Below are 19,742 nucleotides of genomic sequence, written 5' to 3'. Positions count from 1 at the left end.
TGCAGGCAGATATGAAGTTCTCTGAGCAGTGCAGACGGGCTGCAAGAGTAGCTCATGGTGTATTGTGAATGATATATAGGAATTTTTCTAGTAAGGATAAGGAGGTGATTATTCCCTTGTATAAGGCAATGGTCAGGCCACACCTAGAGTACTGTACACAGGTCTGGAGGCCTCATTTCAAGAAGGATGTGGAGCTGCTGGATCAAGTACAGAGAAGGGCAACAAGATTAGTGAATGGAAGAAAGGGGCGCTCTTACGAAGAAAGGCTTAAGTTTTGCAAATTACAGTGTCTGGACACTAGGCACCAGCGAGGTGATCTGAAAGAGGTGTATAAAGCCTTGAATGGTTTGAGCATGCTCAATGCCAATGGGATTCTTCCTCTTGCTCAGATAATCACCTGAGAGGGCATAAATTCAAATTGAGGAAAGACAGATGTAGTATAGATGTGCGGAAATTTGCCTTTATCCAGCGGGTTGTTGGTTGGTGGAACAGACTTCCATCCCTTGTCGTGGAAGTTGATAGCCTAAATAAGTTTAAGGCTCAGCTGGACAGGTATTTTGAACGAACAGAGGGATGAAGTGGAAGTGGTTTTTTTTTTTTTTTTTGGCTGATGCTGCATAAGCTTGCTTTCTTGCATCAAATGCCTCTGCTAATGCTAAGATTTCATTTGCCCCAGTGCCTTTTTTATATTTAATTTCAGCAATTTCATTTCTACTTTGCTCTCCGTTAGTTATTACAAAATAATTTAGCTCCCTGTTAGAGTTTAGTAAACTTCTGTCCTCCCCTTCCTTATAGAATTTCTCATGTGTGAATGTAGATGCAAATTGCTCGTTCAGTTTGTCTGCTCTCTGAGGAGGAACATCAAAAATCGAACCAGCAACATCAATTGGACTAATCTGATTCATCCCCTTCCTTCTAGAGTTTACATAAGTAAAGAAGTCTTTGTTGTTGTTTTTCTTTGCATCCTTTGCCAAGGATATCTTGTAATCGGCCTTCTTCGCTTATAGATAACTTTGTCCATACTGTAAGAGAATGTGCTAATTTTATTCTTTTTGCTTTTTGGCCATCTCTCTTCCACTGTTTTGTGCAAGTATAGAAACATAGTTCCTGATACATGATCAGATGTAGTCCCCTAATGAAATACTTGACCATATATCAATATTTACTTCAGTTGACATAAGATATTGCATTTTTGCTATCCCTGTTTTCGACCTATAACTAAATTTGCCCACCCATATCTGTGACAGCTTTACCACCTTTTATTTTATTTTATTTGTTTAATAATTTGGTATTACAGTTGTGCTCCCGTATCCGCTGATTCAGTTACCAGTGGTTAACCACAGAAGAAAAAACTTAACACTTACTACTCACTTGTCCAATGCGATGCTTCCCTTTATTTTTTACGATGTCGATTTTAAATCGAATAGCTTCTCTTTGTTGCGTATAGTTTGGTCACCAACATTATAATGGTTCTTTAGAGATTTAACGCATGCACTGTTTTCAAACTTTTGAATAATTTCAAATTTTTGTTTAATTTGAAAGCACAACTCTTGCGTTTGCCCATCATTTTCGCGATTTCTAAACAAAAGAAAATAGTTACTATAAAAAAAAAAAAAAAATTCCGACATGCTTGACATAAATAATGAAACAAAATTCTTCCTTTTGGGTGCAGCAGAACACAGCAATCGACGCAATGCACTAAAACAAACTAAACAATTGGTCTCTCTTTTTTCTTTTCTTTTTTTTTTTTTTTTGCTTTGAGCAGTAGGTGTGTTATTTGGGGTTTTTTTTTTAGGAGCATTAACAACTAAGGCCATATTGCTCCGGGGATATGCGGTGGTAATTCCCTGACCTTTCTGCATCCTCTGTGTTTAGTGGTCACGGGCTCGAACCCCAGTATAATCAAGAAGCGTGTGCTACGCACTGCTGCTCTGGCCCACCTGGCTTTGAAGGCGGCGCAGTAGGTGTGAAGACAGTGGGGGGTTGCAAGATAATAGGTATACTAATCTCCGAATGATGACTTATAACGCCGGTTCTTGTCGCTTTTTTACAACTTGCAAAAATATCTGTTCATACCTATTCTAGACAAGACTTCAGTTATAGCTCGGACACAGCATGGTTTTGTTAAGGAGAAGTCTTGCTTGACCAATTTGATTGGATACTGTGATGCAGTCACAAAAGAATTGGATGCAGGCAATAACTTTGATATTATATACTTGGATCTTAGAAAGGCTTTTGATACTGTTGCACATGGAAGACTGTTGCACAAATTGGAGCAGTTTGGCATTGGAGGCAAATTGCTGCTATGGATAAAGGGGTGGTTGAGGGGGAGAAGACAGAGAGTGGTAATCATTGGACACTGCTTATCGTGGATTAATGCTATTAGTGGAGTCCCTTAGGGTTCAGTGTTGGGTCCATTGTTGTTTTCTGTATTTATAAATGATATTGATGATGGTATATCAAGCTTAATATCCAAGTCTGCAGGTGATACAAAGGTTAGCAGGGTTGTCAAAGACACTACTGACACTATACTGCTGCAACATTATTTGGAAAGGTTGAGCAGATGGGCTGAGAGGTGGCAACTGAAGTTTAACCTTGACAAATGTAAAGTACTACATATGGGAAACAGCAACTCCAGGGCAACGTATCAACTCTGTGGTACTACACTGACAGTGGTAGAGAATGAAGAGGACTTGGGGGTTATTGTGCAGGCAAATATGAAGTTCTCTGAGCAGTGCAGATGGGCTGCAAGAGTAGCTCATGGTGTCTTGTCAATGATATACAGGAATTTGTCTAGCAGGGATAAGGAGGTGATTATTTCCTTGTAAAGGCAATGGTCAGGCCACACCTTGAATACTGTATACAGGTCTGGAGGCCTCATTTCAAGAAGGATGTAGAGCTGCTGGAACGAGTACAGAGAAGGGCAACAAGATTAGTGAATGGAACAAAGTGGTACTCTTACGAAGAAAGGCTTAAGTTTTGCAAATTACAGTGTCTCTAGACTAGGCACCAGCGTGGTGATCTGATAGAGGTGTATAAAGCCTTGAATGTTTGAGCATGCTCAATACTGATGCTGATGGGATTCCTCCTTTTGCTCAGAATAATCACCTGAGAGGGCATAAATTCAAATTGAGGAAAGACAGATGTAGTATAGACGTGCAGAAATTTGCCTTTAGCCAGCGGGTAGTTGGTTGGTGGAACAGACTTCCATCCCTTGTCGTGGAAATTGATAGCCTAAATAAATTTAAGGCTCAGCTGGACAGGTATTTCGAATGAACAAAGGGGTGAAGTGGAAGTGGTTTTTTTTTTTTTTTTTTTTTTTTTTCCCCGGCTGATGCTGCATAAGCTTGCTTTCTTGCATCATATGCCTCTACTAATGCTAGTTATTACTTGAATTTTATGACTTCTGTTAGAATCGGGATTTTTTTTTTTTTTTTTTTTTGTAGTCTTGAAGTGTCCCGGTAAATCGAGAGTCTGCTGTACTTTATTATTACTGTATTTAATGTTGGTAATGTCTTACTGTGTGTTTAATTTATCAATTAACTTTATTATATGTATGTATGTACAAGAAAATGACATTATATATGGGGTCAGCAGGTGTTCGCTTATATCTGCGGTTCTAGCCACACAGTAGATCTTGGAACATATCCTTTGCAGATACGGGGGTCTTATTGTAATAATTTTACTTTACAGTTCCCTCACCTCTAATTGGCTTTGTAGTTCAGCCCATAATTTTCTTAATTTATCATAACTTTTAGGAATTAACATTCTTTTGCCTTTTACAAACCAACAATACTTTTTTCTATTATCCTTACCCTTCTGGTCCTTGGCACTTGGTGTACTTTTCACCTCCGTCCGGGAAAACTTTATCAGACTTATCTATTCTTATATATATATTTAAAATAAGTTAAACAAGTTTAAAAAAAAGGAAAATAAGAAAAAAAGTTTCAATGGACTACATGTATGGTAAAATGAATAAAAATATTGCAGCAAATAATATTCTATATCTGGTACATCCAAGTTATTGGTATGAACAAAAGTTGGTCACATTGCCTTGTGTGCTCTTTCTTGCTGTTAGTTGACTATGATGATGGAACATATCAAAACTTGCATACTACTTCCAAATAAGCAATATGCTTAATGCTCTTCCATCTCTGTTTATCATTTATTTTCAGGTAATTTTTGAATTTACTTGGTAATAATTGTTGTACTGTTTTACACTATAATTTATTTAGAACATTCATTCTTCAAAGGGAACTGAAGGATACAATCCAAGATCTGTAGTTATTTTTAGTTTTGATTTTTCAGGAATCAGAAAAGGAATAGCCAGGAGGTGTCACGATTGCAGCATGAAATAGAACAATTGCGTTCTGCTCGAGATCAGTATGAAACCAGACAGGCTGTAATGCAGCAAGCTCAAGATGATCTTCATCACCAGATTCAACAACTTGAAGAACATATAGAGAAGTTAGTGACCTCTCATCAAGATGAAGAATTTACATTTAAGCAGAGGTTAAATGACATGAGTAATAAATTACAACAGACAGAAAATGCTCGAACTTCTTTGGTCCAAGAACTACAAAATGCACAGTCAGTTTGCAGTAGCTTAGAAAGTGACAATAATTCTCTCAGGCAAAGACTTGAAGAAGCTAAACATCAAATAAATAGCAAGGAACAAGAAATGCAGCAGCTTCAGTCCAGACTAGAGGTAATATTTAATATTACTTTTAATAATAATATTTAATAATAAAGCTTTCTGATTATTTAGTGTTAATGTTGACAAAATTTGTTCTTTTCTTGTAAATAATATAATTATTGATTAACAAAAAAAATGAGATAGTTTTATCATTCATAGTTATTACTTCTGTTATTTGCTAAAATATGTTTTTTATAAATCATAGAGGTATTAAAAACAAGATTCCAGAGTTACTGCAGTCTAAACTTGTTAATACAAAGTTCAAGGGACCTAAACTTTCATGTTTTGTAATAATGAGGTTTGTAGCAATGAGGTTCCCCCAAAAAGTGTCAAAATTTTGTCTTTTTTTTTTTGGTACATACTGTATATCTAATAATAATAATATCAAAAATAAATGAAAAAATAAATTAATTTAAATTAATAAAATAATAAAAACAAAATCCCTGTCTAACAGTACAGTAATAGGAATAACACATTTTTTAAAGATTTTATTTTATTTTTAAGTTAAACTAGAGAAAAGCAATTAACAGATATGAAAATATTGTACAGTATATACAGGGTTGTTAAAATTAAAGTATCCCTATGTAGCCCTCTACTCTGGAGCTAGTTCTAAGACTCGTATTGAAGAGAAATTTGGACAACAGGTACAATAAAGAATGTGCTCGCCATATATTGGAAAAAAAAAAATAAATAAAATAGTTACAAAATTTGTCACTATATGGCGCAGTGCAATGCAAATCACTTGAACAGCGCTACAATTGTTCAGTGGTGTCCATCATTTTGGTCAACAACAGTTTCCATTCGAAGAACAGCATTTTCTACAGCAGAACGTAACATGTCAACTGGAATAGCCAGCACATGATGTCTAATGCTGTCCTTTAGATCTGCCAGAGTTTGACATCCTTCCTGTGATACACCTGGTTCTTCAAAAAAACCCCACAACCAGAAGTCACATGAGGTGAGTTCCGGTGATCGGGGTGGCCAAGATGTCTGGAAACATTGGCTGATGACCTGTTCCTCTGTAAAGTGTTGCCTTAGCAATCTTTGGACACAATGGTGGATGTGGGGTGGCGCACCATATTGCATGAATATGGTATCCTGCAGGCACCCACGTTGTTGCAGCTCTGGTATTGCGAAATTTGCTAACATTTCATAATATTGCTGTCCAGTGACGGAACAGGTGCAGGGTCCAGTCAGTGTTACCTGTTCAAAAAAATATGGCCCAGTCATGAATGTGGCCATAAATCCACACCACACTGTCACTTTTGGAAAATGCAATGGGACCTCTTGGATAACTCGAGGATTTTCTGTTGCCCAAATGCGACAGTTATGCGTATTCACTTATCCATTTAAGCAGAAGTGGACTTCGTCACTCCAAAGGATGTTCCATGGCCAAGTGATATCCACTGTCATTCGCTCCAGAAACTGAAGTGTGCATGTGAAACGAATATCTGCATTACCATGTTTTAGCTGCTGTAGCATGTGTATCTTGTAAGAATAGTACCATAACACCTGATGCATTACTAGCCTTACAGTAGAATATGGCATGTCTACCTCACGAGAAACAGCTGGCACACTTGCGCTACCACATGGAGATTGACTTGATAAATCCACGACAGCCATAGCCACATCTTCAACACGAGAGGAGTCCACTCGTTTTCGACCTCTACCTGGTTGAACACCAAGATGGCCTGTCACTTCAAATTTTGCAATCATTTTGCAGACATCACAAACAGTCATAGCTTCTGATGCCGGAATTCTCTGATAGCCGCAGCTGCTTTGTTGCTGTTCTGATAGTATAGCAATATTGTTGTTGGCATTGCTGCAGTAGTGTAGGCAAACATCTACTGTATGATTTTGAAGAGACTGCTTTGCTTTTATACAGTACAGTAGATCGGAGTAGTGGCGCTGTGGCAATAACTTACAATTATGCAAATAATGTAAGTTATTTGCATAATCGTAACTAAGATAGTTACACGACATACAGTGACAAATTTTGTAACTAATTTTTTTTTCAAATAAATGGCATGCGCATTCTTTATTGTACCTGTTGTCCAAATTTCTCTTCAGTACGAGCCTTATAACTCGTTCCAGAGCCCTCTACATAGGGATACTTTAATTTTAACAACCCTGTATTTTGATATATACAATATTTTAGTATCACAGTAAAAAGAATTAGAAATCTTAATTTAAAAGGAGATATACAAGCTATTAACTTTTCAATAAATTATTCTAATTTGAAGAAAGAATCCAATGTTGTTTGCACAGTTTTTGTCCTATATGGATTTTTAACCATAGCACAGACATTATCAAATACAATAGTTGTTTCTTTATCAATGTTACTGCAGGCCAACATATTATTATGCTCAGTGCATTTTCGGCCTCTTTTTTTAGATGGCAGTGTGTGTGCTTTTTCACTTTCACTGCAAAAAAATCATCATTGTTTTGTTTGGTGCTCAGCAGCTCATCTAGTGTTAGTGTTGCTGTGGTAGCAACTTCATCATCCGTCTCGAACAGCAAATATTTTGTTTGACAACAAATTATAAAATAAACCTGTCATGTCAAGATTAAAACTATCCTTTGCCTCATATTTTATAAGAATGGACTGTACAGAACACAACCAGTTTGTAGTCTTTTCTCTGTCAACTAATCCATACTCACCACAAAATTTTGTGAAACAAAGTTATTCTTATCTTTAAATCTTTGGAGCCAGCCAGTGCTGCATTTGAAGTCACTAATTCCATGTTGTTGAGCTAGATAATTTGCCTTTTCTTTGCAAATTTGGATTGGCAAATCCAAATTTGCAATGAAAAGGCAAATTAGATGCATGCATTTGTTGGTACCACTTGAAAAGTTTGTTTAAAGCTCCTCGTGTTTTGCACCATGAATTCGTTTCCTGTTTTTTCTCTGCTCCAGTGTCACACACTTCAATTTTTTTTTTCGGTTTTTCAGTATTGTAGATAAAGTAGGTAAAGGGATGTATTCCTTTGAAATGTCTCCTTTGGTTCCTGACATTTCCTTTGAAATGTCACATCATTCCCTCCAAATGCCTGTCCAGGCATTTAGAGGGAATGGTGTGATTTTTTTTTTTTTTTTGGCTGATGCTGCATAAGTTCATACACTTGCTTTCTTGTATCACATGCCACTACTACTACTAATGTCCGTTTTGCTTTGTTCCATCCTATCAGCCTCTTGTATAATTTTCAGGCTTAATTTCATCCATTTACGTTTTGTTGCCATAACACTGCTAGATGAGATTTAATATAAACGAACTTTAAATTAATTTTGAAGACCCAAGTTCTAAAAAAGACATCAGCTCAGATAAAATGGCACAAAAAATAGATTATACTGCACTAGCGTAACAATTGAAACTGACCTTAATCCCATGGAGAGCGAGTGAGTGTACGTAAACAACTTAGAAAAACTGTTTTTCTAAGTTGTTAATTTAACAGCTCATCCTTCACAGTGATGTTTTTCAGAGTGCACACTTACGTTGTAGCTATCATAAACTGGTTTTGTTTATACACAAGTAAATTCTAACAATGCAGTGCTATCCTTCGGGAAGCAGGGAACTGGGTGTTCAGAGGCAATAATTGGTCAACTTGCCAAGATTTGTATTAAAGATACAAAATAACAATATTTATTTCTCACTGGGTGAAAGTGAACTTTGTAATATGTATTGACCGAATGTTGTATTATATTCACATAGAAAAGCCTATCCTTTTGCAGGAGAATGGTATGCGCTTCATATAAAAATAGTAATTTGTATAAGCTGAGTTTGTATTAACAAGATTTACTGTAATTTTATTTTGTAAAGATGATTATGTCATCTTTTAAAAAAGTCAGGATAAGATGATTTTAACAATTTTAAAACATACCGCATAACATACTGTATCACATACTCATTTTCTGTAAAAGTGTAGTATCTGATTGGTAAAATTTAATCTTCATATGGGTGGTTCTCTGCAAATTGGAAATTTTTGGTATTACAAAGTATTTTACTGTTGGTAACAAGTAACTTACGTTTTGATAAGTGTAGTATAATTGATGCATTTTTTTCAATTGCTATTTAGATTTTTATTTCATTTGCATTACTTTTTTCTATAATGAATTAAGTGCAAAGTATTATCTTGACTAAATATATTGTGGGACAAGAAATTTTATGATTATGCAAGTGAATAAATAACTAAGAGAACATAAAACTGTGTAGATAGACATGAATGTATTTATTTGTTCATTAAAGTTGTTTCATGTAAAGAAAATAATAGGTGGTGTCGGCCTTGCTCCCTTCTGAGACTTAAAATGACTGAGGTATGGCCTAATAGCTATAGAATGCTATAGTGGCTTGTAAACATTTTTGTGTATGTTATTCACTCTCTATGACTGTTGCCAATTGACTATTCTTAACTGACAAGTTGCTACATTTGATGCTTTACACATTTCATTCCTGCTTTAAAATACTATTTCATTTGTGGACTTTTCTTAAAAATTCAATGACAATTAGTGTTAGTAGTGGCAAGTGATGCGAGGAAAGAAGCTTATAAAGCAGCAGCCAAAAAATTAAAAAATACCTTCTAATAATTTGTCTGATCCCTTTCTTATATTTATTTAAACTACCTACTTCCATAATACCAGATGGAAGTTTGTTCCAGCAATTAAATTACTTTATGGCTGAAAGAAATTTTTGTAGATTTATACTGCAACCATCCTTTCTCAATTTAAATTTATGCCCCCTTATGTTGTCCAAAATAGAGTGAGGATGCCATCAGAATTTAGTTTACTAAATCTGTTTAAAGCCTTACACTTCAATCAGTTCTTCTTGCAGGTGCTTATTTTCTAAATGCTGCAGAATTGAAGGCTTTCATACGGTTACTCTTTTGTGCCCCTGACTAGTCATATTGTTCTCTGCATGGAATTAAGGATGTGGGTCTGTTGGATGTGAATGAGAAGGTGGGATGATCTGGTTTGCCCGAATTATTTCAGACTATTAAAGAATGCACACTTTTTGTTTTTTTTTCCAAGAACATCTCTGACTCAGTGCTTTGCATTTAGAACAAAATCACCAAATGACAAAAACTGTAATCCCTTTCCTTCCCATATAAATTCTGAGTTGCAGGATATCCTCCAGAATCTGATCTGCAAGCTGATCAGACTCGGGGATTATTAACACCTAAATAAAGATCCAGGATATATATCCAATCCCATAGTCCAACTTAAAGAGCAAGTTCCTTGTAGATATAGATTGATGAGAATCTTGAGGAGCAAAAGAATTTAATTAGTTTTTGGTTTTATAAATTCTTGGCTTTCAGCATGTATAAGCTAAAGATTAAACTAAATTTTCTTAACTTGGTTTAATTTTTAGCTGTATTATGTCAATTTTCATCTCAAATAGGTTGTCAAATGTGGTTATCAAAAATATGGCCATCAAAATATGCCCCAAAAACAATGTGGTCATTAAATTATGGCCATTACTTGTTTAGAATGAGGGTATATTCTGCAGTGGATCTCTACGAGCTGGGTAGGCTGGATTTAGTTGGGTTTTTAAAAATTTTTGGTTCAAATATTAAAAAAAAACTTTGTCATGCAAAAGACATCCAACCCACAACATCCAAGAGAGGGGATTAAAATTATTTTCATTTGGCCTTAGTGCATTGGCCTCAATGATCCATTCCACACAATTATTTCATCATACAACTTCTGGAGAATCCCTGTTTAACTCATCTCACTCTAAACAAGTAATGACCATATTTTGAGATGAAAATTTCTATACTCTGCAATCTAGAAAATGATAAATGGACACCACCAACTTCTTCAATAGACTAAGATCTTCAGAAGTTATTGAAAAATTTCCAGAATGGCTAGGAGACATGGGAGGCATTTCTACTTATTTTAAAAGCTTTGCCAACTTTCAAAGAAATAGTAAAATATCTAACTGCTGATCCTAACAGTCACAGAGCACCCATATGCTGTTTGTAGACTGTGATTGTTGGTGGGGTGGGGGCAGTCGTGTAGAAGATTGCAGTGGCCTATAGTAGAATATACAAAACATGGCCAGTTTTTCAGAATTGATAAATCAGACCCAGCTGTCTAAGCATCCCACACTGAAGGGGATGCTTTGAACTTCAAATCTAAAAAAAAGTTAATCCACTCACTCACACCATAGATGGGAATCTTTAAATAGGTATTATCAAATTTTATGGCAAACCAACCTACATATATAAAAAAAAAAAAAAAAAAAAACAAGGAATTTTATATAATTCCAATATTTCAGCATTTTAAAAAAGAGAGTAGCAAAAAGCTAAAAGAAAAAAAGTACAGAAACAACAAGAGAGAAGTAGTATGATGAATTATGTACCAACTGTTAATAGGAATGGTACCAGCAGAACCAAACTACTCCCCATTAAGGGAAGCTGCATCTCTTACCACCATATTTTCATAAGGCCCCCTTATGTTCAGGTGGATATCCTCCAGACATTTACCTGAGGTATAGGCATGGCATAGGTACTTCATGAGAAGCTTGAATAACAAAGAATTTAATTAGTTTTGGTTTTCTAACCTCTTCTTATGTACACTTGATATGTAGAAAGCAAACAGCCAAAAATACAGTCACTTGATAATTTGCAAATGATATGGTATAGTAGTTCTAAAAGTTATGATTAAATTGGTTCAATTTTAGCTTCATGTCAGTTTTCAAATAAAAATAAGGTCATTAAAATATACTTATCACACTATGGTTGTCAAAATATGGCAATTTCAGTATGGTTATCAAAATATGGTCATTAGAATATGCTTATAAAAATGCAGTTATTAAAATATGGTCATTATTTGTTTAGAATGAAGGTGTATTAGGCAATGGATCTCTGGGAGCTGGTTGGAATGGAAATTTTTTAATTTGTTGAAATACTTAAAAAAGAAAAAACCTTTTTATATGTGGCTACATCTCCTGGGAATATCCTCCAACAAGATATCTGAAGGAAGTGATTACAGTTGTCATTTTATCCCAGGATTTTCAGTCTCATTTAGAGAAGAGTTTAGCTGAGAATTTTAAGTCCTTGCATGGATACCATTATTCTCAGTTCAGTTTATTCAAGTGTAACCATATACAACAGCAAATCGTCATCTAAAAATTTTTAGATGTATTATATATAAATTTTTAAATATGTATATATGGAATTTCAGTTAAGTAGTTTAATGTCTTGCATTCTGAATTTTTATAACCAGCAAGATTGATTGATTGATTTAAAATTTTAATTGAACAATTTGGTATTGGTCGTATGATAGGATTCAGAGGAATTCAGAAATGTAACCAAATTGTATATTTTAGTATGAAAGTGCTTGAAAGTTGTTTATACTGCTTATGTATCTCAGGAAACTAAAATTTATAAGCAAATTTCCTGTGGTAATAGTGGGTGATAATTTCATATGGCAATTTCCCTTAAAGATACATTTTGTAGGAACTGCCATATAATGTCTTTTCCAAATTGTAATGTCTGGACCTACATTTTGACCTAATGTAGATATTCTACAAAAAAGTACTTGTTTCTTTAAAGCAGTAGTTCTTCAACTTTTTATCTCCTTTGGCACACACAACATATTCTGGGCAGGAGAGGCAGCTACAGTCATAAAAACAATATAAATGGAATATTTTTATAAAGAAAATTCTGAGAAAATAAAAAGAAACACCTTTTTTATTTCTGTATTAATTAGTTAATAGCAGAGATTTCACTGAATAGGAAATCATATATATAAAACTGCCTGTGCAAATATCCAGCATTTCCAAATCAAAGATGCAGGATCCTTGACTAGCACTTTTTGAAATGTATGATTGACACCATAATCAGTTTGAGAACCACTGTTTTGGACATACTGCACTGAATTATAGTTTCATAGTATTTTGTAGAAATTTAATAAAGAAACTGAAATTTAAATGCCAAGCAGTTTATAGCTCTGTGACTTCCATTTCAATGACTATAACAGTGGGCACTATAGAGCCACAGAGCTGTCTGAAACATCTAGTGTGTAAATTTTTATTTTTAAATTGTACCAAATTCTGTGAAACTATGAAGCCTAGGGTGCCATTATTTAAAGCTATTCTTGTATTTTTCATTGTGTCCTATATTGTTTCTATAATTCTGAATATATTGAAATTGTAAAATGTTTTCTTTGTTTTCTTTTAACAGGAAGCTCACCAGCAGCATTTGGAACTAGCAACTTGTCTTGATCATTTGAGAGATGAGGTGGTTGATTTAACAAATAAGCAAAATGATTATATTCATCAGATTGATGATTTAAAGCTTGAAAATGAAAGTCTTCAAGCTCAGCTAGCTGCAAGCACTGAAAGAATGGCAGCTGAAGGATCAGAATTTTCTCATCATAATGGAGAAATTTCTCCTGAAATATGTGTAAATATATTTTTAAATAATTATATAGCCATCATTGCTGTTTCTTAATTATAGTTTCATTTCATGTTTTTAATATTTGTTTAAACCAAAATGCTTTATTTTTGAAGGCAACAGAAGGGGAAAATGTCATAAAAGATGTCATCGACTTTACAGAGCATGAAAGGCTGTAAGTGTCTTGATTTCTAGTACTCTTTATAAAATAACTAAATGCTGGTGATATAATCCACACATTACATCTTGTTAAATTAAGGAACATTATGACCCTTCACCATCAAAACTTTATTGAGATTAGAGAAAGTGCTGTCTAATCTGAATATAGTATTTGATCATTTGAACAAACTAGAGGACAGATATACTTGTATAATAAAACCTCAATTTTTCTGGACTCTTTGGAGGGGGGAGGGGGTTGTCTGGATTATGTAAACGTTAGCAGCACCATGGAGACATGTGGTACAATTTAAAGAAAACATTATATTTTAAAATTAAGCAGTTGCAAGTGTAGTACTCACTTACCAGTAATTTGCAGTTAAACTTATTTGCAGATAGTTTTGATGTTAGTGTTTTTGGTACTGAAAAGTAATGTTGAGGTTTTCTTGTGACATAGCACTTTCAACAGATGTACACTTGAAGGATCAGCAGTGTTGAAGAAGAAATCAATATGAAGCTGAATGCATCTTTGCATATAAAATTTTCCATCAGGGATCTTGCAGTGGTCATAAGTTGTATCATTGAATTTGGTCACTGAATAGTAATGGTGTTAACAATACTAGAGCTATTAGACTAAGTATTGTCAAACTAAAGATGCTTAAAATTAAGTATAGATGCCTGGAATAAGTGAAGCTAAGTAATGATACGAAATCAGAACCAATACAATACTTCAGATTCATTAGATTTATTTACTATACTGTACTCATCTGTGGTGTATGAGCTTGTACATGTGCAGCTGGTTTTGCTCTTAATAATCCTAACACAGCCCATATATTTCCCTTGAGGATCCTCAATAAGCCTTGTAATCCACAAACTTTGTTTTCCAGGCTGTTGCATGTCCCAATAGAAGCATTGTAAGAATCAGTTTCACCTCTGCTTGTGGTTTTTTTTAAGTGTTACTCTGTGAATCCCCCCCCCCCCCCAATTGAAGTTTTCAAACATCCTAACACTGTTTGGATAGCATCAACAAATATTCTTAGACCACTTCTATTTAAGTATATCCCATCCCTGTAGGAACAATCTTCCCATTAACAAACACACCACGCTGAGAAAAATTCTACCCCGTGAGTCTTGCGCAGTCTCTCCAGGACTGAGTTGATTAACAAGGCTTTTATTATGTACTCCTGCCTATCATGTTTCGTCAAAATTCCAAGCACTTTCAAATTTAATCCTCACTTTATAGGTATACAGTATTGCTGTATACCTATAAAGTAAATTCTCAGATCTGTTCTTAATATCATTAGTACCAAGGTGTAGAACAATATCACATTGTATGCTCTTTAAAATTATAGCTATTTTCAACATGATTTACATTTGCTCTTGGGAGGCATACCCTGGTCCTATTCCAACTTTCCTTTTTTGTGCAAAGTTTTTCTCATTCCCCTAACAACAGTCACTGACGATAGGTACTTCTTGTCTGACCAGCACTTTTCTGACTTTGATGATGCTGCTGATGTATGTGTTGAGCTGAGTGCTTGAGGAGTCCCTTGTTCCTTGTTTAATTCTTTCTAGGGCATCAAACCTGTACTTCTACTTCTCATATTTGTCTCTCAGAACAATGCATTTGCACTTAATCTCCTCACACTTTTTGGAATGAAAATACACAGAGGCTATCCCCTTTGGCTGTATCATGTTCTGCCACATAAAGCTTTGCAAACATGCAAAAAGTAGTTGCACATTATAAAATCCTAATTTGTAGAACTGCCCTCAATAGTTCTAGATTGAGCCAGAGCTTTCCCACCACTTTCAGATCTTTGCTTTGTTGTGTGATTAAGATGAAATTATACTGTACTAAACTAAGGATATGTAAATATGAGGGAGGGGACTCAAAAAAGATTTGTATTCATACAGGAGTAGTTGTGATAGAAAGATGTTTTTTTTTTTTTTTTTTGTTTGATACCTTGAAATCTCTATAACAACCACACAAATTTTGGTTTTGATCTGACAATTTATTTTTTTATTTGCAGTGCTGAATGTAGTGTCACAATGGATAAAGTGGAATACAGATCAGTGATTTGATTCCTCTTTCTGTAAGGGAAAACACCCAAAACAATCCACAAAGACGTGGTTGCTGTTTATGGAGAAGACTGCCCAGATATTATTGCACATTGATATAAACATTTCAAATGTGGAAGAACCTTGGTGCATGATGGAGAAATCCCACGATAGTATTGTAAAAATTGACTCATTAGTCCTGGGAAGATCATTGTATTAGCATCAAAGAACTAGCTGCAGAGCTCCAAATTAGTGCTGGGTCTGTGGAGAACATCATCCATCGACAGTTGCATATGAGTAAATTGTCTGCTTCGATGTGCCAGAAAAAGCAAGAGGAGTTTTTCACATCTGATCACTGTGGATGAAACTTGGATTCATCACTATGATCCCGAAACTAAATAAATGTCAAAACAATGGAAGCATGCAAAGTCACTCACCCTTCAAAAAAAAAACAAAAAAAAAAAACTGAAGGTGCAGTCAACTGCTGGCAAGGTGATGCCATCAGTTTTTTTGGAATCAGCATGGTGTAATACTACAATTAGTCCCCGACTTTGAGTTACGTTGTTGTTGTTGTTATTTGGTTTTTAGGAGCATTAGCAACTAAGGCCATATTGCTCCGGGATATGCGGTGGTCATTCCCTGAATGACCTTTCCGCATCCTCCGTATTTGGTGGTGACGGGCTCGAACCCCGGTCTAATCAAGAAGCGTGTGCTACGCACTGCTGCTCCTTCCCACCTGGCTACGGAGGCGCCTTTGAGTTACGTAACTTCGGATGTATGTAAATTTTTTTGGTAAAATCGTAAAGATACTTTCTGTATAATTTTAAGGGTGAAGTTGAATGAGAGAACAATAAGTATAAGTTTTTATTTTCATTCCCATACAAACTATGCTGGATAATAACCTGCGGCATAACTAGAATCTAGGTAAATAACTAGGGTTAACATTTCATTTTCTGCTTTAAAAATTCTGAAGAAATATTCAATAAATTCAATAACATGTGTTTGAGAGAGGTGAACTACATCGAAGCACTTCAGAGAAACTCCAACAACGTTTAAGCAATGTAGACTGGGTCCCATTGGCTATTTCTCTGAAGAATTACACTCTAGTTCTTCGTTTCTACATCCTTTCTTTCTGGATTGTAGAGTCAGTTCAGGTTTGTTTGAGAGCAAAGTGGGAGCTTTTTTTGCATTTTGTATGTAATATTTGTTACACATGTCTGGCTCTATTGTAGTGAAGTTAAAATTCACGTCCATCTTCTCAAGAAGTTCTTACAGTCCAGAACCCTATGGATAAGAAACCAGAACCATCATCACTGAATTGTCTGCTCCAGTGGGCTCCCCCCAAGGGGACGTTCTCTCTTCGCCACATCTTTAGAACCCTTCCTCAGAAATCATGCTAGCTTTACTTCATACACCAATGATTTAAAGTTTTTTATTGTCATGAAATACCCCCAGGCTCTACACTGTACCACTGTGACCTCCAGCCGACAGCTACAAGAACTTAAATTACCGTCATGCGATTGGGCTCTCCATAAACAAAGAGAAAACTGCTCAGCTTACTATAACCAAGAATAGAAATATCAATGATGTAAATGTCATAATTGGGAACTCTCCAGTTAAAAAAATCAATCAGCATAAAGTTTGGGCATCACCTGGGACAAAGACCTTATGTTCTTGACTCGTTTTAATGCCACTTGGGGAAAAAAAAAAAAGAAACATATTCAGCTATATGGACTGTGAAACAGGAGATCTCCAACTATCATAATCCGCATCTTATTAGCAACTATATTCTTCTCTGAATAATCCCTATCCCCTTATATGCCTCTACTATATGGTCCTCTGCACCTCCATCATACCAAACCAGGTTCTTATCCCTCGAATACTGGATTTTAAAATGGCTGAATAAGATTGCAGGTCTACCACCTACTATTTCAAAATCTGCCATGCTCTCCAATCTAAAATTGCTACCATTGAGGTATCACATCATCTCTAGGAACCTCGTTATCCTCGCTTAGCTCCTGTCCAGAAAACTAAACTCGCCTGATATCTGGGGGATCATTGCCAGACTGTCAGGTTGGAATAGAAGCCTTACCAGTGCACTCCCATACAGATCTAAGCTGTGTAACATGATCTCTTTGGACTATATGTTTCCATTTAACTCTTTTGAAATATTTAACACGTTATCCATAGAAGCTGTGCAACAACAAAACTTACAGGTCTTCCACTCTATATAAACCAGAGGCTGGTTTAAGGCATGTATTGTATTAATCTGCCTGACTACACTGTACGTAAACTGTATATAGTTTGTCATTTTTTATTCATGTAACCATGTTAATTCACGTATTATCCAGTATGTAACCAGTATCCTCTAGGTGCACAGCTATAAAGGGACATTCCTTTGAAAATAAAATGATAATAATAATAATAATAATAATTTTTAACAACTTTGCGTCAGACTATCATCGTATAGTGCACGCTTTATGTGCATGTCGTAAGGTGTGACAGCACCTTAAAAGAAAGGTTTTTTTAAAAAAATTTCATTTTGACCCTTGTCATGGTGCCGCCTAAGAGAATATGTGACAGCGGTACTAGTAAATCTACCAAGAAAAGGTAAGCGATCAATTTGGATCAGAAAATTAAAATAATAAGGATGTATGAAAATGGTCAAACATTAACAAGCATTGCGAGGAATTTAGATTTGTCAGTGTCAACAGTGAACACAATAATAAAGGACAAAGACAGAATATGTGAAGTGGGAAAGGGATTGGCACCAATGAAGTCAACTATAATAACCAAGGCGAGGATGGGACTAATAAGCGAGATGGAAAAGTTAGCTACTGTGTGGATGGAAGAACAGGTCCAAAAACGCATCCCCTTAAGCATCCATCTCATCAAAGTAAAGGCTCGTGCCATTTTTGAGGATCTTAAGAAGAAAAGCGATGATACTGAAATCACCTTTGTTGCAAGTCATAGTTTGATAGGTTCTGTAAGAGAAATGAATATCATAACGTTGCCCCAAGGGCTTACATCTGGTGAGTATGGGCTTTGCACACCCAGAGTAGCTGGATATGATCGTTCTTCTCTTTCTTGGTGATTCCTTTCTACTTACTTCTGATTCTCTCTCTCTCTCTCTCTCTCTCTCTCTCTCTCTCTCTCTCTCTCTCTCTCTCTCTCTCTCAAGGTAACTTGGAATTGTTTTTTGGCTGGTGCAGCATAAGTCTCAGGCTTCCTTGCACCATGTGGCTAATAATAATAATAATAATAATAAAAGTGGTGAAACAGCAAGTACAGATGGTGAGGCTACCAAAAAATTCATGGACAAATTGGAGGAGATTATCAGAAGTGGTGATTATTTGCCACAACAAATATTTAATGTGGATGAGACTAGCCTTTCTTGGGAAAAAAGGCCTAGTAGGACTTATTTCTATTGAAGAAAAGTAGATATCTAAGTTTAAAGCTGTCAAAGACAGGGTAACTCTCTCTCTTAGTGGGGGATAACATAGCGGTTATAAACTTAAACTTTTGTTTGATAAACCATTAAAGGTTTAAAGTTTTTCTGAATGGTAACTCAGAAAATTCACAGCTTTTAAGGGTATTGACAAGAAATTGTTCCTGTACATTTCAGGGCTAACTGAAAGGCCTGGGTGATAATAACCATGTTAAAAGAATGGTTTCTAATTGTGTTTGTCCCTGAAGTTGAAAAATATTGCTTACAAATGTCAGTGCCTTTTAAGATATTAATGCCCCTTGACAACACTCCATAAATATCTAGATGATCTGCACGACAATGTCAAGGTAGTGTACTTCCCTCCAAATGAAACAGCTTTGATTCCACCAATGGATCAAGGAGCTATCCATGCACAACATACAGACAACATTTTTTGAGGCTGTAAATACAACAGAGCAAGGGAAGCTGGATCTGTGGCAATTTTGGAAGACGTTTAACATCCTTGATGGAATACGCAACATTTCAAGAGCTTGGAATGATGTGAAAACAACTTGAGTGGAGTTTGGAAAAAAATTTTTAAAACATTCCGAGCTTAACAATGAAGGCTTCAACAAAGATGAGCTGATGTCTTCTGTTAACAAAGGAATTTAAACTTATCTCAGGAATTGCAGCTGGTCTGGAGGATGAATATGTAGATGAGGTGAAGATTTAACAACAGCAGACCTAGCCCAGTCAAATGGGCAAAGAGTTGAGGAGCAAGTGAGAGCCGAATCCATTGAGGAATCGGAGAAACCCAAGAAGCAGTTTAAATTAAAGGAAACAACAGAAGCATTTCATAATGCTTCTTTATGTTTGATGGATTGGATGAAAACATCGAATGTTTCTTGAAAATAAAAAGAAAAGTTCAAGATTGCTTATCGTGAAATTTATGAAGAAAATAAAAAAGTAAAGAAAACAGATGAATATCAAAGAGTTCATGTCATATACGACCTCT

General features: G+C 35.5%; 1 protein-coding gene across 10 annotated transcripts in view; it reads left to right on the top strand.

The window, feature by feature from the left end:
- The window catches only part of LOC150084898 (uncharacterized), a 437,743-nt gene that overhangs the window by 112,550 nt on the left and 305,451 nt on the right, over positions 1-19,742 (top strand). For all 10 annotated transcript variants that reach the window (XM_090376690.1, XM_090376694.1, XM_090376693.1 and 7 more), the window contains exons 6-8: positions 4,309-4,708; positions 12,877-13,098; positions 13,206-13,264. In XM_090376690.1, the coding sequence (XP_090232816.1) occupies positions 4,309-4,708; positions 12,877-13,098; positions 13,206-13,264 (681 nt within the window). The remainder of the gene's footprint in view (positions 1-4,308; positions 4,709-12,876; positions 13,099-13,205; positions 13,265-19,742) is intronic.

This window comes from Mastigoproctus giganteus, chromosome 6 (assembly GCF_048544385.1).
Source record: "Mastigoproctus giganteus isolate SK-2022 chromosome 6, ASM4854438v1, whole genome shotgun sequence".
In the NCBI taxonomy this organism is placed as follows: Eukaryota; Metazoa; Arthropoda; class Arachnida; order Uropygi; family Thelyphonidae; genus Mastigoproctus; species Mastigoproctus giganteus.
Note: the sequence above shows the minus strand (reverse complement) of the source record. Positions and strands in the feature narration are given on the sequence as shown.